The 26,118-nt window shown below is 56.7% G+C and overlaps 2 protein-coding genes across 3 annotated transcripts in view; both read right to left on the bottom strand.

Annotated features, from left to right (window-relative positions):
- Positions 1-2,204: 2,204 nt before the first annotated feature.
- Positions 2,205-6,372, bottom strand: KCNJ11 (potassium inwardly rectifying channel subfamily J member 11). Of its 2 annotated transcripts, none has more exons than XM_041730777.1 (2): positions 6,311-6,372; positions 2,205-5,468 (listed from the first exon to the last, which is right to left on the bottom strand). In XM_041730777.1, exon 2 carries the CDS (start codon positions 5,254-5,256, stop codon positions 4,312-4,314), a length of 945 nt encoding a protein of 314 aa, XP_041586711.1. In that variant the 5' UTR covers positions 5,257-5,468; positions 6,311-6,372; the 3' UTR covers positions 2,205-4,311. The 2 variants fall into 2 exon arrangements, with proteins under 2 accessions (XP_041586711.1, XP_041586709.1); XM_041730775.1 differs by lacking the exon at positions 6,311-6,372 and adding an exon at positions 6,186-6,310.
- A 3,595-nt stretch (positions 6,373-9,967) lies between these two features.
- Positions 9,968-26,118, bottom strand: part of ABCC8 (ATP binding cassette subfamily C member 8) — a 75,516-nt gene continuing 59,365 nt past the window's right edge. Inside the window, 18 exon segments of the mRNA XM_041730755.1 lie at positions 9,968-10,210; positions 10,747-10,809; positions 11,303-11,436; positions 12,176-12,279; positions 12,647-12,755; positions 12,959-13,037; positions 14,182-14,312; positions 14,411-14,531; positions 14,852-14,965; positions 15,497-15,599; positions 19,475-19,567; positions 21,302-21,459; positions 21,967-22,036; positions 23,145-23,311; positions 23,404-23,433; positions 23,435-23,646; positions 23,879-23,978; positions 24,993-25,118. Of these exon segments, the coding sequence (XP_041586689.1) occupies positions 10,073-10,210; positions 10,747-10,809; positions 11,303-11,436; positions 12,176-12,279; positions 12,647-12,755; positions 12,959-13,037; positions 14,182-14,312; positions 14,411-14,531; positions 14,852-14,965; positions 15,497-15,599; positions 19,475-19,567; positions 21,302-21,459; positions 21,967-22,036; positions 23,145-23,311; positions 23,404-23,433; positions 23,435-23,646; positions 23,879-23,978; positions 24,993-25,118 (2,052 nt within the window). The 3' untranslated portion in view covers positions 9,968-10,072.

The raw sequence follows: 26,118 nt of genomic DNA, 5'->3' as shown, positions 1-26,118 counted from the left end.
GAACAGATCTTTTGTGATTTAGACCTGCCCTAATCTGGGGTCAACACAACTTTGACATGCAGAGTTCATGTCTTCATACAACACAAGGTGTCTGATACCTGACACTGAGGAGACCTCAAAGATGAGCCCAGAGAGCTGTGGGGAGCCAGGGCTACTCTCCTCCTTACCACAAGCTCCCTCAGGAAGGATGTTGGGGAGGAGCTGGAAGGATGTCACCTGGGGAGAGAAAGTGGGTCCTGTAGAAGCTGGGTGAGTCCTCTCCAGCAGAAAGGCCAGAGGGCCACCTTCATGGGTAACATGTGGGCCTTGTAATTGTCAACATGCTAAATCCATAGGCATCAGGCCCAGGCAGGTTTCCAGTATGGCTAGTGGGCTAGTTTTCCCAGACTAGCAATTCAGTTTCACTACAGGAAATGGGTGGCTTGGCGTCCTTTTTCTGTTGAGATCAGCAGCTCCCTCCATGCCTAGAACTTTCTAGCTCCTCCCTGAGCTAAGCCTTAAGGCTAGGGGGGTCTCGTGGGAGTGGAAAGCCTAGGACAAGTGGCCCTGATTTTCTGATCAAGTAGGTCTTTTCTGTGGCCAGCAGGTGGCGCTGAGCCCTCAGTTCTGTCCCTTCACCGTCACCAGGGGTTTAGGGTGGAGGGGGTGGAGGAAGGTTGCTCTGGATGGGGTCCCAAGCAAGGTGCTGCTGAGAAGCTTCTCATCCATGAGCCTTGCCCCTCTGCTGGTCTTAAGGACAGCCAAGCTGAGTCCCAGGAGCCAGGCACTGTGTCCAGACCTCTGGGCTGACTCTGAGTAGCTTCTCATTCCTCTTCTTCTAAATCACAAACTGGTCAATGTTGGGGGACTCTGTGGGTGCACGAGGGGGCAGCTTAGAGCCTGGACCAGTAGCGGAAGCTTCCTCTTCAGCCATACCTCTGAAGTAGCCCAGGACAAACTCACTGATCATGCTGATGCCCACTGCAGTCCTCAATCTGCAACAGGGACGCTGGCTTGTCCTATACACTATTCATCATTCATTCATTCATTCATTCATTCAGCACTTTGTGCCAGCCATGGTGCTGAATCAGATATAGTCCCTGACCTCAAGGAGTCATGGACTTGGTGATGTCACAACCACAAGGAAAAGCAGAATGCCCACAAACACAGAGGAAGGGAAGAGACCATCTCTTTTCAGAAGAATCAGGGAAGGCTTCAAGGAGGCATCATTTGGCCTGGACTTTTATGGATTTCAACAGGCAGAGATGAGGCCTGGATATTCCAGGCAAAGGGAATAACAGAAGAAAGCACAGAGGTCAGAAGGTCAATATTACATGCAAGGAGGGAATAGTAAGGCTGCCAGGGGATGGGTGGTTGCCCAAGGTCCTAGCAAGAGAACTCAACTATAAGGCCAGAAAGTAGAAATGGCTGGCTCCGGGGTCTAGCCTGGACCCAGAAGGCCATGGGGAATTAATGAAGCTACTTGACATGGGAAGAGATGATCGTAACCTTTTGAATAAGACCACTCTGGGAGCTGCATGGCAGATGGATTGTAGGGGGTGAGGTGAGACCAGAAGACCATGTAATTGGTGCTGCCAGAACTGTGTCATCAGGGTCTGAGCTGGGCAGGTGCATTGTGCAGGAAATAAGACCGGGCAGAGAAGCTCATCACCAAGGCGAAGTACAATTTCTCCCTTAACATTTGTGTGGTCAGTGGTCCCATCATGGCTGATTCAGCAGCATCACAACAGTTAACACTTATTGAGCACTTACTACGGACCAGGTACTTAAGCCTTTTGCAAATGTTTTTCACTTACCCCCACGACAATTCTGTGAGGTGTGTATTAGTAGCAGTCCTACATTATAAATGAGGCAACTGAGGCCCAGAGAGGTAAGTTGTTGACCGAGGCCTTAGAGCCAGAACAAGGATCTGAACCCAAGTTGGCTTGAGAGCTTACACTCCAGTTACTACGGGCATAACCTTTTTGTTTTTTTTTTCTTTTTTTAAAGATTTTATTTATTTATTCATAGAGACAGAGAGAGAGAGAGGCAGAGACACAGGCAGAGGGAGAAGCAGGCATCATACAGAGAGCCTGACGTGGGACTTGATCCTGGGTCTCCAGGACCACGCCCTGGGCTGTAGGCGGCGCTAAACCGCTGTGCCACCGGGGCTGCCCCATAACCTTCTTTTTATTATGCTTAGCTTTATTGAGATTTGCATTTATTTTATTTTTTAACAATTTGAAGGTTTAAGACTTCAGTAGAGGAAGTAACTGCAGGGTGATGGAATTAGCAAGAGAACAAGAATTAGAAGTAGCACCCAAAGATGTGATGGAATGGCTATAATCTCAGGATAAAAACTGAAAGGATGAGGAGTTGCTTCTCAGGGCTGAGCAAACATCTTGAGATGGAATCTACTGCTGGTGAAGATGCCGTGAAGATGGTTGAAATGACAACAGAAGAATTACAATATTACATAAACTTTAGTTGATAGGGCAGCAGCAGGGTTTACGGGGATTGACTCCACAATTTTGAAAGAGGTTCTACAGTGGGTGAAATGCTATCGCACAGCATCACATGCCACAGACAGATCGTTCGCCAAGGGAAGAGTCACTTGATGTGGCCAACTTTGTTGTTGTCTAATTCAAATAAACTGCCACAGCCACCCCCACCTCCGGCAGCCACCACCCTGATGGGTCCGCAGCCACCAACATCGACGCAAGGCCCACTAGCGAACAGATTATGACTCACTGAAGGCTCAGACGATGGCTAGCACTTTGTAGCAATAAAGTATTTTTTAATTAAGGTAGGGTACATTGCTTTTTTTAGACATAATGCTATTGCACACTTAACAGACTGCAGTAGAGTGTAAACATGACTTTTATATGCAGTGGGAAACCAAAAAAATTCATTTGACTCTCTTTTTCTCCACATTTGTTTCGCGGCGGTGGTCTGACACCAAACCTGCAAAATATCTCCAACGTATGCCTGTACACTAATGCATATGGTGTCGCACCTCTTGCCCTGACCACCCCAGGCTTCCAGCAGATCCCCGGGTGTGGAGGCCGGGGCGCAGGGCTAGAAGCCTGATGGGGGCCCCAAAATTGAAATGGCCAGACAGGCTGGCAGGGCTGGGCTACCTGAGGCAGAAAGGTAAAAGTCTCTCTGAATCGGGTGCTAAGGGTCAGCTTTCCCTGGCTGCCCAGTTAGGGTCTGTGCCCTTCGGAATGTGCCCTCCCTGCCCAGCAGTAGGCCTCCTCCTTCTCCAGCAAGAACTGCCCAGAGTTTAGGGAGGTTTTATTGACGAGAGAAAGTAGAATCCTGGGCAGGTGACACAGCACCGCTCCAGGAGCCCCGCCTGTGGTCAGGCCCGTGAGGACCAACGGCCTCCTTGTATCAGGGGCCTTGCTCACCTCCGCCATCCTGAGCTTTCCAACACCTCCTTTTCTAGCAGCCCAAAGACCCTCCGCAGCCACGCTCTGGACAGACGGAGTGACAGCCTCTGGTGGGGAGCCAGAACCAGAGTTCAAGTCTGGATGGTGGGCCCAGGACCCCCTCTCCTCAGCCTTCTTCTTCCTGGCATGCCAATGTCTGCCCCGGCTCGCCCCCACCTCCCGGGATGGAACAGCAGCAGGCAGGCACAGCAGCCCCTCGCCATCGAAGGAAGCCTGGGTGTCGGGGCACGGGGCGAGGGCACAGGGGCCCATCTCCTCTTTCCTGTGCCCGACTAGGGCTCAGCATAGCTGAGTGTCTGCACACCATTTCCTCCCTGAGCCTGTGCATACCTCCAATCCTCCGGCTGGAACACGCTCCTTCAGTGACTGCCTTCCCCAGCTGGCAGGGCCCACCCATGAGGTCATCACTTCTTCAGGGACCAAGAGTGGCTGGCCATCTCTTAAGGGCCACAGAAACAGAACAGCCGATTGCCAACCTGGGGACTGTTCTTCCCCAGCCACCTGCCCAGCTCATGGTCAACTGAGCATGGGGATGCAGAACTGGCTGGAGACCGAACTTTTAGGGTCCAGTGCTTTCCACAGCTTCCCCAGCCTGGGGAAGGGGAGGGGGGAGGAGGGTGAGCCAGTCCTGAGCTGGGGCTGGGAGGAGCAGAGACAAAAATAACCCAGTACAGGCTCCCGCTGAGGCCAGAAATAGAGGAGTGACAAGTGCCTTGTAACACCATGGGCTAACAGCAGGAGGGGAGGCTGAGCTGAAGAGGGCCCAGCCTCCCACCCGGTCCTGGCCTGGCTACGGAGCCCACACCACGTCCACTCTACATACCATACTATACTGCCCTGTGCGCACAAGCAGCGTGGGGGCCCATGGGACCATGGCTCAGGACAGGGAATCCGGAGAGATGCTAAACTTGGGTTTGGCCTTGGCCACAGCCACACTGCGCTTGCGCAGGGGACCGCGGGCCGAGGCGAGGGTCAGGGCGTCCAGCAGGCTGCGGTCCTCATCAAGCTGGCGGGCCGTGCAGAGTGGCGTGGGCACTTTGATGGTGTTGCCAAATTTGGAGTAGTCCACAGAGTAGCGGCCATCCTCCTCGGCCACGATGGGTACAAAGCGCTGGCCCCAGAGGATCTCATCGGCCAGGTAGGAGGTGCGGGCCTGGGTAGTGATGCCCGTGGTTTCCACCACGCCCTCCAGGATGACAATGATCTCCAGGTCTTGATGGTGATGCAGGTCGCTGGGTGCCAGGTCATAGAGTGGACTGTTGGCATCAATGACGTGGTAGATGATGAGAGGAGCTACCAGGAAGATGCTGTTGCCGCCCACACCGTTCTCCATGGGGATGTCCACCTGGTGTAGGGGCACCACTTCACCCTCGGGGCTGGTGGTCTTGCGCACCACCTGCATGTGGATGGTGGCGCTGATGATCATGCTCTTGCGGAGGTCACCGACGCGCAGCATGAAGCAGAGGCGGCCGTGGCGCACTGCGATGACCGCATGCTTGCTGAAGATGAGGGTCTCGGCCCGCCGATGGGCCTGGGCCGTCTTCATGAAGATGCAGCCCAGCATGATGGCATTGATCATGAGCCCCACGATGTTCTGCACAATGAGGATCAAGATGGCCAGCGGGCACTCCTCGGTCACCATGCGCCCGCCAAAGCCAATGGTCACCTGGACCTCAATGGAGAAAAGGAAGGCAGATGAAAAAGAGTGGATGCTGGTGACACAGGGCACCGCAGTGCCCTCACCGGGGGCCAGGTCACCGTGGGCGAAGGCGATGAGCCACCAGACCATGGCAAAGAGCAGCCAGCTGCACAGGAAGGACATGGTAAAGATGAGCAGTGTGTGCGGCCACTTGAGGTCCACCAGCGTGGTGAATACGTCCTGCAGGAATCGGCCCTGCTCCCGGATGTTCTTGTGCGCTACGTTGCAATTGCCGTTCTTGGACACGAAGCGGGCCCTCCGCTCCCGAGCTCGGTACCGGGGCTCTGCGGGGTCCTCGGCTAGCCGCGTCAGCACGTACTCCTCGGGGATGATGCCTTTTCGGGACAGCATGGCTGCAGCGACCACCAGGGAGAGGCTTCCCCCATGGGGGGCACCCCCCTGACCAAGACCTGGGCCTCACTGTGGGGTTCCCTGCCCCGGGACCACCCTCGGTCTGCGCCGGCCTCCCTTCGGCGATGCCTCTCCCACCTGACTCATCCTCCCCCCCGGGCCCCCCGCCCCCCCGCCCCGCTTCCTGAAGCAGCCTGCGGACCTGGGCGCAGCCGCCCGGTGCCTGCGAGCCCGCTACCCCCTGCTCCCCGCCCTGCCCTCCATCTCGGCTCACTCCCTTCCTCCGCTGACCTCCCTGGGCCTCCCGCTCGAGGCGTCCTCCTGCCCTGGAACTTAACCCCTGGGAGCTTCCCAACTCGCCGGACCTCACACCACCCCCTTCTGCTCCGGGCCGCTTCCAAACTCCAGCCTCCTGCTCTGACGACCCCCAGCGGGCCGCCAGGTGTGGCCCCTCCTCTTGACGCCCGCCCCTAGCGCCCCGCGGCGGCTCGGATGCCCTCCGGTTCCTGTCCTTTCTGTCTCCTTGGGATCCTGCGCGCTCAGGCCCCCCCACCCTGCTGCACTGCCCCCAGCGCGACCCGGCCGGCGCCCTCGCAGCCGCCGCCCCGGCCCCGCTCCCCGCCCCACGCAGGGTCGCCAGTGGGCGCCGCGCCCCCGCCCCCGCCCCGCTCCGTCCCGCCCCCCCCCCCCCCCCGCCGCACCTGCTCCTGCTCCTCAAGCCGCCGCCGCCGCCTCCCCGCCCCTCCCGCCGCCCGGCGCCCCAGCCGCTCGTCCCCCCGTCCGTCCTCCCGTCCGTGCGTCCGTCCGTGCGTCCGCGGAGACCCACCTGCGCCGGCCGCGGGCAGGAGATTGAGGGCGGGGGCGCGGGAGCCGGGGAGCGGGGGAGCGGGGGCCGGGGCCGCCAGGGGGAGCCCGACCCGCTCCCGAGCTGGAGGGGGCGGCGCGGGCGCGAGCCCCGCCCCCCGCGTCCACACCCGCCCCCCGCGTCCACACCCGCGCCCCGCCCCCCCGCTCCAGACCCGCGGGCTGGCCTCGGGGCTGCGGGATGCGAGGCGCCCAAAGCGGTTCCCCGGGCGGCCTGGACCGCCGCCGCCGGTGGCCCGGTTTCCTCCTCCCGGCTCCCCATCCCCAGCTGGGCCAGCAGCCCCCTCCCGCCCTGGGCTTCGCGGGGCCCCGCAGACGGAGGCCCTGGGGAGCTGCGTCACCAAGCTGCTTAGGTGGCCTAAAGGTTTCTCCACCCAATGCTCCTTCTCTTTGGGGATGCTCTTAATCCTTTCTGAGTCATGGATCCTTTGAGAGTTTCACGAAAGCCACGGACCCCCTCCCCAGAAAATAATGTGCCTTATTAGTAGGTGTAGGAGCACAGAAGCCCCGGGGGGGTGGGTGGTGGTGGTGGTTGCATCTTCTTAATTTTTCTTTTCTTTTTTTTTTTATTACGATTTTATTTGATGGAGAGTGAGAAAGAGCAAGAGAGAGCAAGCAAGAGCACAAACAGGGGGAGCCGCAGAAGGAGAGGGAGAAGCAGGCTCTGTGCTGATGCGGCCCGTCACAGGGCCTTAGGATCCTGACCTGAGCTGAAGGCAGACGCTTAACCGAATGAGCCACCCAGGTGCCCCAGACCCCTGTATTTTAAAGAGAGTTTGAGGTAGGGACGCTTGTTTTACACCTGCAGCCTGGTCCCTTACACCTTAGGTAATGGGAGGCACATGGGTCCTGAGGGGCTGTATTAGGGTTGGCTTGGGAACTGGGGGATTCAAGCTCTTGACCTGAACTTGAGTGATGCTTCTACTGCAGACGTCAGCCTGCGGTGGCCCTGTGACTTGGCCCTCAGATGCAGAATCCGGGTTCTCAGGTCTCTGTTGCTGCGACAGTAATGGCCCCATTTCCTCTCTGGGGCTCAGATCTTTATGTAGCCCTGACCTATGTGTGTTCAGTTATTGGAGTAGGGGTTTGAGGCAGGGCACCAAAATGGGGACGGTGGGGATACGGGCGAGAGTGGGGGCAGACTGTGATTTGCATTTTGAGTTTTCCTTTCTCATACTCACCTGCAGGCAGAGTATACACTGCTACTCAGGGTAAGCGTGAGCTTGGGCTGTATTAACAAAGATGCAATGCTTAGGATGGGGAGGGGGAGGACAGGATGATCAGAGTGGGGAGCTCAAGGAGACAGGGCTACCTTTGAGGCAACTACATCTGTCCAGCCACCAGAAAAGGAGCCTTGGAGAGCTCCCTAGGGAGTTTGGGCACCATTGGAAAAACTCCAGGGGCCCAAAGGGGATGGACTTATAATTTTATGTGGCCCAAAGTAGAGAACCAGTACAGACGCTGAGTGGAACAGAGGCAGGCTGTGATTTCACATGTGGAAGAGTCAGTCCTAATAACCAGAGATGACCCATACCTTTGGAGTGTCCAGGTCAAAGTTGGCAGGCCATCAGGGGTCCTATAGAGGGGTTTGGGCCAGAATGGCCTTGGGCATCCCTGCAAGACTTCACTATGGACCTTGCTCTGCTCCTGCTACATCCCTCCGATCCCTTGGGGTGTGGTGGGTGTGAGGTGGGGGTGGGGTCAGGAATCTTCTCCCTTCCCAGGCTCTGCTCTTGGAGGCCCCGCAATGGAGAGGGTTGCTAGGCCCCCAGAAGCACCTTAGAGCTGGAAAGGCAAGACACTGCCTCACAGGTCCTGAGGCCTCAGCTATTACCTGTTCCACCCTTTCTAGAAAGGTGAGCCCCTTACCCAAAGACCTCAGCCTCCTGCCCTGTTCCATCCTTACCTCCTCATACTCGTCTCCTCCAAATACTGCACTTGGAAGCTTCCTTTCTCACTCAAAAACCTTCTCCACTTCCCTTTTGTCATAGGCTTATCCCAGACTCCTTGTCCTGGCATTTAAGGCTCTATGACCTTATGCCCCCACCTCCTGCCCCATAGGCCATTTTCTCTTACTCTGCCTATCCAATTCCCACCCCTCTCATGCCCAGCTTAAATCTTACCTCCCCCAGGCAGCCTGCCAGGCCTTACAGAGCTCTCAGTTCCTGATCCCCTCTGGCTCCTGTAATATCCAAAAGGTCTGTGTTGGGCCTCTCTCCAGTGACTGGTGGGTTTTCCTTACATTGCTCTGATCCCGTTGCAACCAAAAGCACACAGGCCGAAGACTTTTGGGTTTGCACCCCGTAGCTGGGGCAGCCAGTACTGAAGTCAATGTGTGAATGATAATAACATGATATGTAAATGAGTATCACCATCTCTTGGCTGAGGGAGATGTGCACTCCTATTTCACGATGCTGATAGAATCTGAGCATATCTGTTGTTTTAGTTTCCCCAGTGTCTGGCCCTCAGTGTCTCCAGCCCCCACCCGGCTCATTTGTGGTATATGCACTGTGCTTCCCTCTGAGAGACCACCCTTCTCCCATTCTGAATGCCTCTACCTGGGCAGATGGGGACATGAGATCTGGGCCTAGCCAGTCAGCGTTATCCCAGCCCTTTGACACACAGAGGTAGGGGTATGAAGTTGGTCTATTGGTCCACTGAGATTTGTTCCCTAGACTTTTGCTGGGACGATTGGGAGAAAACATCTCTTTTTCAGAGGGGCAGGGTATAAGCTGGAGGTGCTAGTGGCCATTTGTCATCAGACAGAGAGAGGAAGATGAAACCCAAATGTGGAAACACATCCCTGATGTCAGAAGCCTGGATCCAGCCATGCTTGAAGTAGTATAACCTCCTGGCCTTCTCCATCACACAGGGAAATAAATGCCAGTTTTTGTTTAAGCCACTTTTTTTTTAAAGGATTTTATTTATTTATTCATGAGAGGAACACAGAGAGACAGAGAGGCAGAGACACAGGCAAAGGGAGAAGCAGGCTCCATGCAGGGACCCCGATGTGGGTCTCGATCCTGGGTCTCCAGGATCATGCCCTGGGCCGAAGGCAGGTGCTAAACCACTGAGCCACCCAGGCTGCCCCAGTTTAAGCCACTTTGAGTTGGGTTCTTGTCATTTGTCATGGAAATGGCACTAATCCACAGGCACCCCACAATTTTAATCCAAGAAATAAAGTGAAATAATCTTTTGTCTAATGAGATAATCACAAAAATGCTATAACCTCTGTTATGGATTAAATTGTATCCCCTCCCCAAATCCATTTGTTAAAGCCCTAAGTTCCTATGTTGAAGCTCCCCAGTGTGACAGTATTTGGAGATAGGGCCTGTGAAGAGCTCATTAGGTCCTTAGGAGAAACCAAACCCATGACACCTTGATCTTGGATTTCCAGCCTCCAGATCTGTCAGAAAACATTTTTGTTTAAGTCTCAGTGTCTGCTATTTTGTTACAGCCACCTGAACAGACTAATACTACAACCCTTATTTCACAGAGAAGGAAACACACTGCTGCCCATGCTCACACAGCCTCAAGGTGCCTGAAGCCAGGCAGGCTGGCTCTGCGGGACCCACAGGCCACCCCGGTCCCTGCCCACCAGACCTGAGGAGGCCTCCGGTAGGAAACAACCAATCTCTTTATTTATAAGTGATTTACAGTTAGAGAGCCCAGGCAGGAGACGGGGGCAGGGTGGCCTGAGGGGTGGCACTTGGGCTCTAGCAGGTCACTTGTCTGCACGCACGAAGGAGGCGAAGACGCTGTCCTTCCGGCTGAGCAGCTTCTCTGGCTTGTCGAACTCAAGGATGGCGCCGCGCTTCAGGACAATCACCAGGTCCGCACTCAGGATGGTGTGCACACGGTGCTGGGGGGGAAGGGGGTGCTGGTCAGGTGGTGGGGGGAGGGAGGGGCAGCTGAGGGTGCCCCTCCTGCAGTCTGGAGGAAGAGGTGTATGGATAGGAGGTCCCATCCCTGTGGCCCTTCCTGGGGTGGCTGTGACTCCAAGCCCTCTGTCCACTGGTGACACCTCTCTCCTTACCAAGTCTCAGCTCTGCCCTCACCTCTGGGCCTCAAGACTCAGAGATCGCCTCACACCCCAACCCCCAGTCCCTATAGAGAAGTAACCCTAGGCTAGCTCACTTGGGACAGGGGCGGGCCTTGGATTCCGGAGAAAGAAGAGTTCTGAAGGAAGTTGGGGGGTAAGTCCTCCCACCCCCCCATGTGCTGCCTGCGGTCCAGGTTCCCTGCAAGCCCTCCAGACTCTGCTCTGCATCGTCGTTGCTCCAGGGTCTTCTCCTGATTGCCAGGCCCAGGTGAGCCCGGTGGCTGCCCTCTGATGACAGCTTCAAGAGGCCAGCCCTCTCTCTGGGTGTTCCCCCCACCCCAACAGGGGCGCCTTACCGCGATGGTGACCACAGTGCGGTCTGCGAAGGCCGTCATCACCACCTTCTGGAGGATGTTTTCCTGCCAAATGGGAGCAACAGCTGTTGGCTCATCTGCCTAGTGGATGTAGTCTGGTCTGGCTTTGGGGATGCGGGGCCCAGGGTTGCAGTCCAGCTCCCATGGGACCCCACTCCTAGCCCACCCCTCCTCCTCTGTCTGATCCTTGTCTCCATAGGACCAGCCAAGTTCTAGCATGCGGGGGCTGGGCTCAGCCTGCCAGGGGCTCAGCTCTGCGCGTGTAGGTGTGCTGTGAGTGTGTCTGGCTGTGCTGTGTGGCGGGTGATGGGTGTGAGGTCTCTGTGGGTCTGTGTGCAGCCTGCGTGTATGTGTGCTATAAACGTGCCCGATACTAGCTGGAGTCAAGGTCCCCTCCAGCCCTTTGCCGTTTCTGCTGCAGATGGCCCTTGATGGTAAAGACAACTGGAGCTTCAGGACCACTTGGTGCAAATTTCACCCTAAGAGCCCCTGAAAACCCTCTCCAAGACCCCACCCCACAGATGTGCTCAGGACTGACCGTGGCCATGTCGATGGAGGCCGTGGCTTCATCCATGATGAAGATGCTGGTCTTCCTCACGAAGGCCCGAGCCAGGCAGAACAGTTGCCTCTGGCCTTGGCTGAAATTCTCCCCACCTTCCGTGATGATGGCATCTGAGAACAGCCCCGGGCGGAGGAGCAGGGCTGAGTTAATCTGGCACTGGGAGTTTAGTAGACAGCATGGCTTAGGGCTGTTAGGAAGTGCATGGGGCAAACACACAAGCGTGTGTCACGAGGACGGGGGGGGGGGGGGGGGGGGGGGGGGGGTGCAGAGCTGGACAGCTGCCATCTGCGTCGACTACAAAGAGAAGTGCGCCCTCCGCAGGTGTGCGCCGCCGTGGCCCGGGCGGTCCTGGGGGCGCGTGGGTGGGTGTGCACACTAGTGTGTATGTGCTGCATGTGTGTGGGCCCTGGTGGGGTGAGTCTCTGAGGCCTGGCTTGGCCAGCCCCCACCGCCCCGGGGGCCGGAGCAAATACACCAAGGGTGTCCTCTGGGGTGGGGGCAGTCTTCCCTGCACCCTCGGAGAGTGACCCGGGCCTTGACTTCCCCCGCCCTCTCCTCCCTCGGGGCAGACCTGGGCGGCAGGGGGACGGCGCGGGCAGGACTGGACACGCTGCCGCGGCAGGATGGACTTGCAAGCGCGTCTCCTGGTGACTCCTGCTGCCCCCCACGCCCTGCCCCCGGTCGCATGGCCTGGGACAGCTCACTTGAGCTCCTGAGCTCCTGAAAGGGAAAACTACTGGTCCCTGGGGTCCTGCCGGGCCCTAGACTGTAAACGCTAGGGCATGGCCGTGAGCCTCCCCTCGCAGCCCCCCAGACGCCCTGGGGCGCCCGCCCTGCGGGAGTAGATACCCAGGCCTCCAGGCAGCGCCTTCACCACCAGCTTCAGCTGGGCGATCTCCAGGGCCTCCCACAGCGTGCTGTCCGAGCACTTCTTCTCCGGGTCCAGGTTAAACCTGGAGGGGGACAGGAAGCCCGCTCAGGGAGAGAAGCAGGGCCTGGCAGGGGGAGCAGTGAGTAAGAACGTGGCCTGGGGAGGGGTGGGTGCTGGCTGGAAGGGGGCGGCAGGTGGCAATGGGTGGAGGACGCGTGCCCAGCCCGAGGGTGGCGCTACCTCCACCAGCGCCTGCCTGGGCCTCACAGGGAAGAGAAAGGCCCGAAGGCAGCACTGTGAGGGACCAGGTCAGCCCCAGGGCTGCCCACCCAGGGAGGGGTACCCAGCTAGACACTCTTGGCCTCACCCAGCCGCTCCTCCTTACGCCCCAGCTCCAAGGGGCTGGGCCTGGGACCCAGGGGGGTGCCTGCCAGAGTGGTGGTGCTCACCGGATGGTGCCGCTGAAGAGGACAGGGTCCTGCAGGATGATAGAGAGGCGGGAGCGCAGGGTGTGCAGCGGCAGTTTGGCGATGTCGATGCCGTCAATGATGATGCGCCCTGTGTGGAGACCGTGTCCCAGGCAGGCCACTAGGGAGTGGGGGAGCTGGTGGTGCTGGGGACAGGTTCAGCCTGGGAACGTGGGTCCCATCGAGGATGCAGGGGGAGGCAGTGATTGCTGGGCCTCCTATGACATCTAACCATACACCGGGACTGAGGTCCCATCTGGTGGGTCTGGGTACATGTGTTGTCACACAACTCACCCTCAAACATGTCCACCATGCGGAAGAAGGCGAGAGAGAAGGAAGACTTCCCACTGCCTGTGCGGCCGCAGATCCCAATCTGGAGAGAGGATGAGGTACACTGTGAGTACCTGGGGCTGGCTGGGATCTTCTGGGGCTGGCTCTGGGGTATGCAGGCATTGGAGGTCATGTCTCTTGTCCTGGCTTTCTGACCAGCTTTTTGGCCAGGGCTGCTTTCTGCAGAGGAGACTCCCACGGGGACCCGCAAGCAAGTGCAGGGTACAGATGTCCATTTTCCTGGGCCTGGGTGTAGGTTTTGCTGTGCCTGGTATGTGGCTGCAGGGGAGCTGAGGGCACTGGTGCATACTCTGTGTGCACGGGTGTGATGGAGGGCCTGGGAGTGGCTCAGTGCAGTTGGCAGGGATGGATCTGTGAGCCCCATCTTAAACTGGAGTCATCTCTGACCCCATTGCTTCCCGCCCACAGGTGCCAACAGAAATGACAATCAGGACTAGTATAGAGATGGTGACACAGAAGGACAAGAGAGGTGGGGACAGATGGGAGGAGCCCGAGGCAGGGACAGAGGTACATCTAAAGGTCAGAGATAGTGAGGCAGACAGCCACACAGACAGAGGGGCAGTGGGGATCCCTGGGTGGCTCAGCGGTTTAGTGCCTGCCTTCGGCCCAGGGCATGATCCTGGAGTCCTGGGATCGAGTCCCACATCAGGCTCCCTGCATGGAGCCTGCTTCTCTCTCTGCCTGTGTCTCTGCCTCTCTCTGTGTGTCTCTCTCATGAATTAAAAAAAAAAAAAAAAAGAAAGAAAGAAAAGAGGGGCAGAGACAAAGAGACAGAAGGAGAGGGGCCTTGTCAGAGCAGAGAAGGACTGAGGAGGGAATCAATCAGAGTTGGGTCAGAGTGCCAGGCAGGGGCTCCTTCCCCAGGACAAGTGTGGCCTCGCTGTCTGTCCTGAGGACTTGCTCTGAAGCTAAGGGGTGGGGGCAGTGCCCTGGGAGAGCCCCTGACCATTTGCAGGGGGGCCCTGACAAAAACCCTCTAAACCGGGGGAGCGTGGGGTGTTCATCCTCTTGGTGGGTGAGTGAGGGCAGCAGAAGGAGCAGGGAGGAGTAGAGGAGAGGGGGGGCTGAGCCTTGTCAGTGTGAGGGGCCCAGGGCCAGCCCTGGGGCAGGGGGTTCTGACCAGGTGGGAGCCCGGAGGCCCTGGGTGGGCATGAGCTGACACTGACCTTCTGTCCTGGGGAGATGAGGGCGTTGACATGCTTCAGCACTGGCTTCAGGGAGCTGTCATAGCGCACACTGAGGTTCTGGATCTGGATCTTCCCTTGGTCTGGCCAGTTCTTCGGGATGAGTGAGGGTGCTGAGGGCACACCGGGGCTCAGCCAGCCGACAGAGGCGGCAGCTGGCATCCAGGAGGGCCCCCCTTCTCCTACCATGCCCCCCGGCCAGGCCTCTCACCCAGCAGCCCCTCGTAACTCTCCGCCTCGGTTTTGAGGAGCCCATGGATGCGCTTCACAGCCCCCAGCTGGATCTCCATGTCCGCCAGGTTCCTCACCATCCAGTTGAGGTAGTTGGAGACCTGTGGCGAGTCAGGGAGCACTTGATCCAAGCCCGGCCACCAGCATGGCTCTTCTTACAGCTGAAGGGCCTGGAGCCCTCAGTGCCTTCTGCTGCCTCTTCATGGGGGTGTGGGGTCCCCCTGGAGGCACAGGGGGGTTAAGATGAATGTGGATCCTTACCCAGCATCTGTCTGGGGCCCTGGCCCTGGGTTAGCTCTCCTACCCACATGGTCCCTCCTGTATCAGACTCACAGTCACTTGGGAGAAGGCCTGGAGGTGCCTCAGATTCCCCGAGTGCGGGTATCTGAGCCCTCCCCTGTCCCAGTCTGCAGCCACTCACCATTAGGGCATAGGTAAGGCCCAGGCCCACCAGGCCAGCAGAGAGCTCCCTGTGCAGGGAGTTGGAGATGGAGGTCACGGCGGCGATGAGGACCACGCAGGCACCGATGTACTCCTGGGGAGGGAGGCGAGCCAGTGTGGGCCCCCAGGGTTGAAGCCACACAGCCCCCACCCGCCAAGCCCACCTCAGTCCCTTCAGGGCAGGGAGCAGCTCAGCCCAGCCACACTCCTACACGTTGTCAGACTAGCAGGAGGCCTTGATGGCTGGAGCCCCAGGAGACAGCGTGTGCACGCAGCTTATGTTGCTCCCCCCCCCCCCCCCCCCCCCCCGCTCCCCAGCCATCTGCGCGGGCCTGAACGTGTCTCACCAGCTGGCCCACACAGGTCACAGGCCCACTCCAGACACACACTCGTCACAGTCAACCACACAGCTCTTCTGGCTCTTGGCGCCCACCTCAGGTACACTAGGCCCAGGGGGTGACAGGGAAGAGGGGGTGCAGCCAGACCCAAGGAGGGCCGCGGGGGGCTGGGGAAACAGGAGGGCTCGGCACCCGCCCTGTGCGCACAGGCAAGTGGTGTTCCGTGCTCTCTTCCTGCCCTCTGGTCGTGTCCCGGGGCCCTGGAGTTGGGGGCGGGTGGCACTTGCCATGCGGACTTCTAGCCATCTGTTGGCAGCCGTGAGGAAGAGGGAGGCGATGTTGTTGGAGTCCGTGTATTCGAGGAGCTTCTGCTGGAACCTAGCCTCATACCTGGAGGGAGGATGGGGAGGGTCTGAGGGTCCGCACGGTGCCTGGACTCTCCCTACTTACAGAGAAGCAGCCAGTGCATGTGCCATGTGCGACTTGATGTGTGCCATTCCTCCCTGGACTGCCCTTGGCTCCTTGCTACTTAATTCGAACTTGTCAAGACTCCCACCTCCTTCAAACTCCTGCTTTCACCCCAAGACCCGTTCTCTCCAGGGCCTCCCTATTACAGTAAAGGGCACCTCTGCCCACCTGGATGCTCAGACCAGCAACCGAGGAATCATCTAGATTCACGTCTAATCCCTGTACAAGACCTCTTACGTCTACATCCAAAATAGCCGTGTGTCTGCCTGCCTCTCCTGCTTGCTGCCCACAGACTCACCTGGCCTACTGCATCAGCCTCCCCAGAGGTCCCCCTGCTGTCTCCCCACAGCCTGCTCTGCACACAGCAGCCAGCCTAATCTTTGGAAATCATAAATCGCCTTCCATCTCTCCCCTGCTTCGAATATCAATGGCTTGAGCCCGTGTGAGCTGGCTCCTTCTATGCCACAAATTGCCTTGCTCACTGCCTTGTAGTCACAGAAGTTACAATAAAGTAATTTATTACTTGCCCCTTTTCAGTTTCATGACAATACCAAGGTCTTTCCCACCCCAGGGCCTTTGTACATGCTCTCCCCTCTGCCCAGGAAGCTTTCTCCTCTGCTCCTCACAAGGTTGATTCCTCTCAGCCTTCAGGCTTTACCTTAATGGTACCTCCTCAGGGTGGCCTCTCCCGGCCTATGGTTCTCCATCTCTACAGCCTGTTTGCTTTGTAACCTCTGTTCATATATGTTCTTTTCTCTAGCTGCTTATCTCCCTCATGAGACCATAAAGCCTGTGAGAATGGAACCCGTGGCTGTTTTGTTCGGCAGGGCATCCGTAGCATCTGGCACTGTCAATAAATACTTGCTGAACAAATGGAACCTTCCATGACCCTCTAATGTAGATGGGATCTCTCTGTATGAGGAAGGAATTCTGGAGGCTTCTTTCCTTCCCTTGTGCCCTCACCATGTTCTCCTTGTGTTACTTTGAATGAACCTGCTTCTTCTCTCTGAGCAGCCTGGGCTCCTGGCATCCCTCCCTGGCCGCCCGCCCCCCCAACACCTGGCTGGCTTGGCCCAGCCCAGAGGAGGGGGCGGAGCACTTGTTTCATGATGAGCAAAGGAAAGAATGGGAGCTGTCGTAGCATTGGTCTCCGGGGAAACAACTGGGGACTCTCAGGGTTCAAGATGAATCTTACTGGGCATTTGCTTTTCATTCTTGGAAGGTGTTTGTTCTGCTTTGATTGTTTCTGGGTGGAGGCGCTGCGCCTGACCTCTGTGTCTGAGAAGAGGAGAGCAAAGGGAGCCTCTAAAGTGTGAGAGTGTACGATTGCACAGCCACGGTGATGGTGTGACTGTGGGTGAGGTGTCTGTGGGTGAGTGCGCAGCCCTAAGTCTGAAGGGTGTGACTGGGTGCATGCTGGAGGCATCTACATGCTTGTGCACGTGTATGTGACGGGAGAGCCTGAGGGGTGGGTGTGCATGAGGGTGTGTGGGAGATGTGGCTTCTGAGCATTCTTACCTATTGGCTGTGTGTCAGGACCGAGACTCAGTTTCCTCATTAGTAAAATGGAGACAGTAAGTTTCCACCTGGGCTGAAACACTGAGTCAAGGGCTGGGTACTCTTGAAACATCTGGGAAAAAGCAGGACCTCCGGGACGCCTGGGTGGCTCAGCGGTTGAGCATCTGCCTTCAGCTTAGGGCATGATCCCGGGGTCCTGGGATCAAGTCCCACATTGGGCTCCCCACAGGGAGCCTGCTTCTTCCTCTGCTTATGTCTCACCCTCTTTCTCTGTGTCTCTCATAAATAAATAAATATATAAAATCTTAAAAAAAAAAAAAAAAAAGCAGGGCCTCCTAGAGAAACCAGACAGTCCCACAGGCCTGGGTTCCAAGCCTAGCACTGGCTCTGACCGTGTGTGACCTCAGGCTGGTGACTCAGCCTTATCTGTTGAACGTGGCTGCTGAATGTATCTATGTCATGGGGCTCTTGTGAGCATTAAGTGCAATAACACACATACAGCACTTAGCACACTGCCAGGCATGTGTTAAGTGCATAATCGATAAATGCTAGTTAGCTCTCAACAGGGCAGGCTGCTGGGCAAGAACCAATGAATTAAACACACCCAGGGATGACTAAAAAGTCCTTCATCCACATGTAAAAGTCACCCACGGTGTCAGTGCAGGGTGTGGGAGGCCTCACTGGGCGGCAGTTCCTCCGACTGACCACAGGCTGTTGCGGGTGCTGCATCCACTCAGGTCCTACTGAGAGGGTCCAGCCCTCTTGAGGAAAGTCACAATCTCTCTGCCCCAGGCCCAGCCTGAAGGCCTCCGGGACACCATGTGTGGGAGGGGCAGTGCTAAGACTGAGTAGAGGCCAGGCCCAGGAGCGTCAAGGGCCCTGAAAGTCAAAGGAACTGGTACAGTGCAGGCTTGAGACAGGAAGGGTGCCTGGAGGAGACCTTCGGGTCCTGCCAGGTTCCCAGGGGCTTCTGGGAAGAAGACAGCACAGGCTTGTACAGGGGCAGGGGCTGTCCAGGGAGCAGAGCCACGGCCAGGGCAGGCCTCTGCTTTGCTTTACTCAGACAAGGCCCCTAAGAGCATTTTCACTGGCACAGATGTCCCCAGGGAGTGAATGGGGCCACAGTGTTGCTCCACGGGCCTGGGCACCTCTCCTAGAGCTTTGGGGCTTGGAGGAAGGACTCGCAAGCCTCCCTGGATCCTCTTGGCTGGTCCTTGAGCCCTAGGGTTACTCCTGGACACAGGACTGGGTGTCGCATGGTTACTGTCACATCCCACATAGCTTGCCATCCTAAAAATAACCTGGAATCACTCTCTGGGTAAGGCTTAGAGACCAGAGGCCCAACTCTCTGAGTCAGGGGTCTCTGGCCTGTTTGGCCGGAGGAGGGATCAGACATCATCAGACAGGCTGGGGCAGGGAGAAATAGCCCCCCCCCCCCCCAAGGCAGCCTCAGAAGCTCCCGTCCAGCCCAACATCATGATTTAGGGTGGACTGCAGGGGCACTGGAGTTGGGGGTGGGGCATTCCTCCAACTTGGTGAACTTTTATTTACCCTTTGATGCTAGCCCTCATAGCATCTCCTCCATGAAGCCTTCCGTGAATGCCTCTCTTCTATGGTCCCGCAGTCTGTATTCTGAAGGCCCGTCACATGGGGTTCTCCAGGGCTGCTCAAAGCCTGGGTTGTAAATCCTTCCAAGGCAGGGGCTCATCTGACTCATCTCTGTTTTTTTAGTGCCTGGCATGAATGCTTATCGAATGAATGGGCAGGTTCAAGTCTGGGCTTTATAGGACCTTAGCCAGATAGGTTACACAGTCTCTCTGAGCCTCAATTTCCTTATTTGGAAAATGGGAATAATCTTGCTGAGTGCCTTGGACTGAAGTGCAGAATGAATGAGATTGGCATGGAAAGCACTTAGCATAGTGTTTGAGTCCCTGGAGATTCCCAATAAAAGATGGGCTCAGGGCTGGCCCACATGATGTAAAAGCCTTTCTAGCATTGATATGTGAGGATATGTCCCAGCCCTGCTTCTTTGCATGCCCTGCCTTACTTCACAAAGGCTCTGGACTTGGCTGCAGGGCTGCGATTTTCCTCTCTGGATCATACAGTGGAACCCACAGGACCCGACCCCTCTGATGGACACCATCTAGGCTTTGGGGCCTGAGGAGGGGTTGAGAGACCTGTGTCCTGGGCCTCCCTAAGCCGAGCCCTGCAACTGAGTCACAGGACCTGTGGCCCTGGCCCCACTCCCACCCACCCTCACCTCGGGGTAGATCTGGTACCTGAAGGCCCGGATGGTGGTGAGACCTTCTACGGTTTCAGCAAAATGGGAGAGCAGAGGGAGCTGGGTGGTATCATCCAGCTGCTGCAGGTCCCTGTGCAAGGGAGCAGAGCAGAAGGGTAAGAAGGCAGGCTTGGGGCTCCACCTGGGTCTGAACCCCAGCTTCCCCCCCAAACGCTGTGTGGGCAAATGGCTTCCCCTGTCTGAGTCTTGGCGTCTCCCCGTGGGCAGACCATGGTACCCCCACCCCACCCCGTGTGTCTGTCCCTCAGCGTGCCGGTGCCATCACTGTCATCCGGGGCCCTGTCCTCCTCCCCCAGGTGTCTGTCCCTCACTCTGCAGCACGGCTGGGCAGGCACTGGGGGTTCCCTTCCACGGGTCAGCAGCCTGCCCCTGCACACAGCTGGAGAGAGGACCTGACACACGAAGGGTTGCCCGGAGGAGACCTTCGGGTCGTGCCAGCCTCCAAGGGCTTTCAGTTGCCTCCCCAGGAGCCACAGTTGATTTAGGCACATCACAGGCCAGTATCTAAAGAGCTCCTCGAGGGGCAAAGGCCAGAGGTTTCCACGGCAACAGAAGGGCTCCTGCTCCCCCCAGCTGCACAGTGACAAGTACATCAGTGTGTGTGGGGGTGCGAGGCCGGAAGCAGCTTTCCTGGACAGACTGTCCCCAGGGCAGAGCGGATGCCAGGGGAACAGGGTGGTTTCTCTGGCAGGAGAAATGAACTTTGTAAAACAGCTTGTACAGTGTTTAAAAAGCCACAGTGATTGTGAACATCAACATGCTCCTCGCGGGTGCCAGGAGATCCTACTCCACTCAGTACTCGGGCAAGGTAGTCATGGTCAAAATGCATCTAAATGTAATTGTTTTTATTGATAATCAGCATTCTGACTCTAGTTACTAATCAACCATGTGCACTTGGGAAAGGTACTTAACCTTTTGATTATAACCCACAGTAAGAAATACATTTTATCTTACAAATCTATGCGCACGCCCACACACCCACCCTTCTCCACGACCCAAACAAAGGTTTCATGAAGCAAAACTCACTGTTTCTATGTGCATACCATCGGATATTTTCTGTTCACTTTCATTTTTTAAAAAAAGGCTGACTGCGGCCTGTAATACTGATTTCGTGACCTCGCTGATAGGTTGCAATTGGCAATTCGATAAACACGGGGTCTAGACAGTCTTTCAGATTTTCCCTAGAATTATTTGAATCTATGAGTTTTCACAGTCACTCCCAGAAAGAACTTCTAGAGAACGTTCTTAGGACATTCTGAGTAGGAAAGAAGCCCGTGTGGCTCCTGAGGCTCTGGAGGGCGAATGTGATGAAGGTGGAGGGCTCCCTCAGGTCAAGGCCTCGGGGCCTGCTCGGGCCCCCCTGGGCTGGGAGGTACGGTTGCCATAGCAGCCCTCCCATCAGGTGACCTGGACTTCGTGCATCCGCAATCAGAGCGGTCACTGGACTCCAAACCCCCCTGAGAGGCATTTTAGCAAAATGAATGAAGGGCATGAATGTGATCATACACCCAACCTGGCAGTTCCACTCCTGATCATCTCGCCTAAGGAAATAATTCAGATGCTAACGGCAGTGTGTGTGTGTGTGTGTGTGTGTGTGTGCGTGCACACGCGTGTGTGCCAGCAGATGGTTACATCAGGGTGGTGGAAAATGAGTATCTCTTTTTCCTTCATTTCTACTTTCCGTTTCAGGGGGATTGTGACTCTACTACTTTTTGATGATTACCCTGTCAATGAGTACCGAACTACCCATGGCAAAGCACCTCCCATCCCTCATCCCCCTGAGGCTGGCAAAGGCTGCCGTCACCTGGATGCCACCCTGAAGTACTTCTGGATGAAGTAGCACACCACGGCCAGGGGCAAGAGGGCCACGAGGAACACAGGCGTGACATAGGAGATGACAGCCAGGGCTGAGACACAGAGCAGGGTGGAGCGGCTCAGGCATTCCAGCGTGGATGGGATGTGCTGACGGAGGGAGGGGGAGAGAGGGAGGTGAGTTTTGGTGTTTATCCTCAGGGTGTTACCCCTGCCATGTCTTGCTCTCTCACATTATTACAGGCACACGTCTAATCTCTCCAGCTACCCCGTAGGCTCCCTGAGAGCAGGAGTCAGGACTTTGTTTCCTCGCCATCTGGTACGGTGGTAAATGAAGAACACAAGCTGAATCGAAATGCATGTTCTTCACAAAATCAGTCACCTTGGTTCAGAATATGCTGGAACCCTACTGGAGTGAGCCAGGGGGTATTGGATGAAAGCCAAAGGGATGTGGTTGCCCTCACTCAGCCTTATCTTGCTGGTTTCACAGGGGAAGCCCCAAGCCCAGAGGCAGCATTATAATCAGATTGGGGCCCACTAGGTTCCTCCCACAGGGCTCTGATCACTAGGTGTGTGGGGGGGGGCAGCACGAGAGAGGAAAAGCTCGGGGGCCTGGCCTCTCTCTGAACTGGGGAAATGGGTCACAGTGCTGTGTACCTGGTCGATGGTGTTACAGTCAGCTGAAAATCTATTCAGGATGCTTCCAAGGGGCGTGGTCTCAAAAAACCTAAGCCGCAACCAGAAGAAGAACGGTTACTCATCTGTTTATCTGTTCATCTGTTTATCTTGATTATCTTCCTGTTTATTGAATGAGGGTACTTATTTCTTTGATTTTAGTGTCTCTGGAGTCATCCCCGGGTCTAGCTTCCTACGGGTGGTTGCCTTTGCAAGTCTGTAGATATCTGGTCTGTGTCCCTGAGAATTCCTGCAGCTGCCCAAAGGGGTGCTGGCCCCTCACTAACCTCTCGGCTCTCCAGCCCACATGTGACCATGGCCACCTTCCTCAGCTGCTTGCTCAGCCTGACTCACTCAGCAGCTGTCCTGAGGACATAGAGTCTTCTCCAGAGGGACGATCTGCCAGGGGGAACGGGGCTCTGGGGACAGCCTGTCAGCTGGTTGACCAGTGAGGCTACTCTGGCTGTGATCCAGGACAGGCCCAACCCTAACCAGAGGGTTTCAGAAGCACAGATCTGGGACAAATAGAGGGTAAGTTACCCTTGAGGTCATGTCTGTGGGCCACAGAGAGCTCATGAGACTGAAAAGCAAAGGCGTAGTCAGATGGTGAGGCCTGGCACCAACAAGGGGCCAGTAACCTATTTGCCTGTCGAGCGTTAAAGCTGAGTCAGCCAGTTGGTTGGGCAGGGACCACCTTAAACTAACTCTTTCACACCAAGGAGCCTTTGGGATTTGTGTCCATCCCATTCCAGGAGATCAAAACATGTCCCCATGTCCCCAGTGTCAGAACCTGCAGGCTGGCTGAGGGGGGAAGGGGAGAGCCGAATCTGTGGGTGGAGATGGGCAGATGGTACCTGCCTGGGGAAGGGAAACTGAGATCTACGCGGAGCCTGCAGACGCTCACTTTGAAGGGCTGTTGTGACAATTAGATGAGCTGATCACGGAGACTCCTAGCACTGTGTGTGGCTGAGTAAATGCTGGTTCTCCTCTGCTTTCTGCCCCGAGGAGAGCACTTGGCACACACCGTGTCTCGGGGCCACACGCCCCGCGCCCCGCAGCCTGTGACAGAGGTTGCAGAGCTCCACTTTATAGACGGGAGAGCCGAGGCCCAGAGAACAGGGACTTGCCCGCAGCCCAGGCTGCCTGGGGGAGAGGGGTACCTCATGGGAGCCAGGATGATCCGGTTCAGCAGGCTGCGGTGCAAGCTTTTGGCCACCTTCAGCCCCGTCCACTCCACGGTGACCGACGTGACAAGGCACAACACAATGCCCAGGCTGCACAGCACCGTGAACACCATGGCGTAGACAGTCTGGTCGAGGGAGCACTCCTGGGCCGGGCAGAGAAGGAGGCGGGCTCCTGGGGGTGTCCCCGGCCCAGGCCTCCCCTCCCTGGCCCCTGCCCCGGGGCCGCCGGCCACACCTGGCTGAGGGAGCAGTTCCTGGCCGCAGGGGCTCAGGGTCAGGGCGCTGTCGGTCCACTTGGCCAGCCAGTAGTCAATGGCCACCAGGACCATGTGCTTGAGCAGCTGGGAGAAGACGAGCAGCGACAGGAGCAGGATGCCGGCGGACGACAAATACTTGGCACAGGCTCGCCACGGGATCTTGGCTCGCTGGTGCAGCACTGAGGACAGGTTGTCCTCCTCCTCGCTCTCGGCGGCCTCCTCTGCAGGCGCAAGAACCCCCCGTGGCTTCACACTGCGGACCCCTCTGAGGGCGAACGGGGGGCACGTTATCCCTACTTACAGATGGGGAAGCTGAGGCACACAGAGGGGAAGGACTCGAATGGAAGTCACACTACCTCACCACCTTCCCTGAACCCCAAGCCTTGGCCGCCTGCCCCCCATGGTCAAGCAGAGCTCAGGCCACGATTTCACTGCCCATCCCACTGCCTGTACCTTCCTCCTCTTCCTCATCCTGCAGGAGGCCATCTCTTGAGGACATGGCCCGGGGCAGGCCCTGAGGTGGCTCTGTGGCTTTTCTCTCCACGACAGTCTCCTGAAAGACAGATACATCCTCAGAGGGTGCAGGGGGAGAAAGGGAGTGTGGGGGGCGGCAGTGACCAGTGTCGGGTTTCCAGGTTGCCACCTCTGGGGGAGGGTCTGAGTGGACCACAAGTTTGTCTTACCAGAATTTTTTTTTTTTAAGGATTTTGTTTACTTATTCATGAGACACACACACACAGAGAGAGAGAGAGAGAAACAGGCAGAGGGAGAAGCAGGCCCCATGCAGGGAGCCCGACGTGGGACTCAATCCCGGGTCTCCAGGATCAGGCCCTGGGCTGAAGGCGGTGCTAAACCACCGAGCCACCCAGTCTGCCCGTTTTACCAGATTTTCCTCCTTCCCGTTTATCAGCTAACAATAGCCTACTCTTCCTGTGGGAGTAGGGACCCTCGATGCTGGGTCGCTGCGACTCAGGTGGGCTGATCATTCTCCCAGGCTCCAGGGCTGAGACCTAGCACCAGCCAATCTCACGTTCCCCATCCCTGGCCCCAGGGCCACTCAGGGTGGGCATGTGACCAAAGTGGATGAAGGACAGTTAGCCTGGGATGTCCGCTGCCTGTCATGAGACAGGCAGTCTCTTGCTGGTGGAGGTGTCGAGCCAGGACAATGTGAGCTCCAGGCTGCTGACAGCTCTTTCTGCCACCAGGAGAATGAGGCCAGGCTGAGGGGAGCGGAGCCACAGGAGGGCACGGTACAGGTTCCCCGTGAGTGTTTAACTACCTGGATCCAGCTCTACCTGAAGCTGATGCCTTTTCCTTCCATGAAGCTTTATAACTAAATGGTTTCTGACTATTTCAGGATAAGGGGAAGGTGTCCACTGATTCTGCCCTGAGTAGCTGGCACAGGTCCTGGCTCTCCTCCGACAGGAGGAGGTTCATGCTCAGCCCCCACATCTGTCCTTCGGGGGTTTTCCTAGGGCAATGAGGGCTAGGAAGGCCTCTGTGTGTTCAGGTTCTAACAGAACCGTCCTCTCAGAGGCTGGCTGCCTGGCCCTTAGGACACACTCACCTTCTCCAGCTCTTGGTCCTGCCGATTCATGAGGGTCTTCCAGTGCTCAAAGAGCTGGCACTCAGACCTCTGGAAGTCCTTGAGCGTGCCCTCCCTCTGGATGGTGCCATCCTTCATCGCGATGATCTGGGAGGGGAGAGACAGACCTGCTGATGGGAAAGGGTGGTGGCAGCCACACCACCCCTCCCCAAGGAGTCTGAGATGGACCTGCACCCATCCTCTCCCCCCACACACCTGGCCCCTGACTCTCCCACTGCCGTGAGCCGGGACTGACAGCCGACCCTCCCTCACCGACGCACTGTCAGGATTTAGAGTTCAGTACTTCTGGGGGGGGGGGGTAATTCTCAGTGGTTGCCCCATGGATGCTAAGGGGGTTTGCAGAGCAAATGAGTATACCCTGGTCAGGCTGTCGGATTCCTTGCCGGGATTCCATCAGGGGATTCCATTAAGTGTGTTTTCACACACTTAACAGCTAAATGCACGCTAACTTCAGCTCCTCCTGACCGCAAGTCTGGTAGTTCCCACCAGTGGTTGACAAAGTACCTATTGGTCTAAGTGTGTGGGGCCTTGCCTCTTTGAAATCAGAAAAACCGATTTTACTTGAAACACTCAGTGTTTCGCACTCCTAGACACTCGTCATTAATTCAGAGCCCTGTCCCCGCTCCTTTCCCCCACCCAGCCCACACTGGGGTGTAGGGAAGGATGCCTGGGAGCCTTGATCACGGACATTTCAAGTCAGTCATGTCTTTGTCTGCCTTCTTTGGACTAAAGATTGTCCGGAACTGCCCTGCCCAGGTCACCATGGAAACTCATAGATCTTCTGCACCTATTATAAGATTTTTTTAAAAATATGGATTCCCCCCACCCTTTTTTCATAATAGAGGGAGGATTTTACCATAGGTAGAAGGAAGACTTAGGCCCATTTAGCACAGGCGTGCAGCTCCAGGAGACCCCCAATTTTCAGAGGCAAATTTATATAGGAGTCAGGCAAGGCCCAGATTTTGAAAGTCACATGATTTCCAACTTAAAGCTTAAATGCTTTCCAAGTAATCAAAAAGTAACTGTTGTCGACATATTGAGGAGTATAGAAATTCAGTTAATGTGGAGTCTCGCAAAATTGCACTCT

Source organism: Vulpes lagopus, chromosome 15 (assembly GCF_018345385.1).
Source record: "Vulpes lagopus strain Blue_001 chromosome 15, ASM1834538v1, whole genome shotgun sequence".
NCBI classification, from domain to species: Eukaryota; Metazoa; Chordata; class Mammalia; order Carnivora; family Canidae; genus Vulpes; species Vulpes lagopus.
This window is presented reverse-complemented; position numbering and strand designations above follow the sequence as displayed.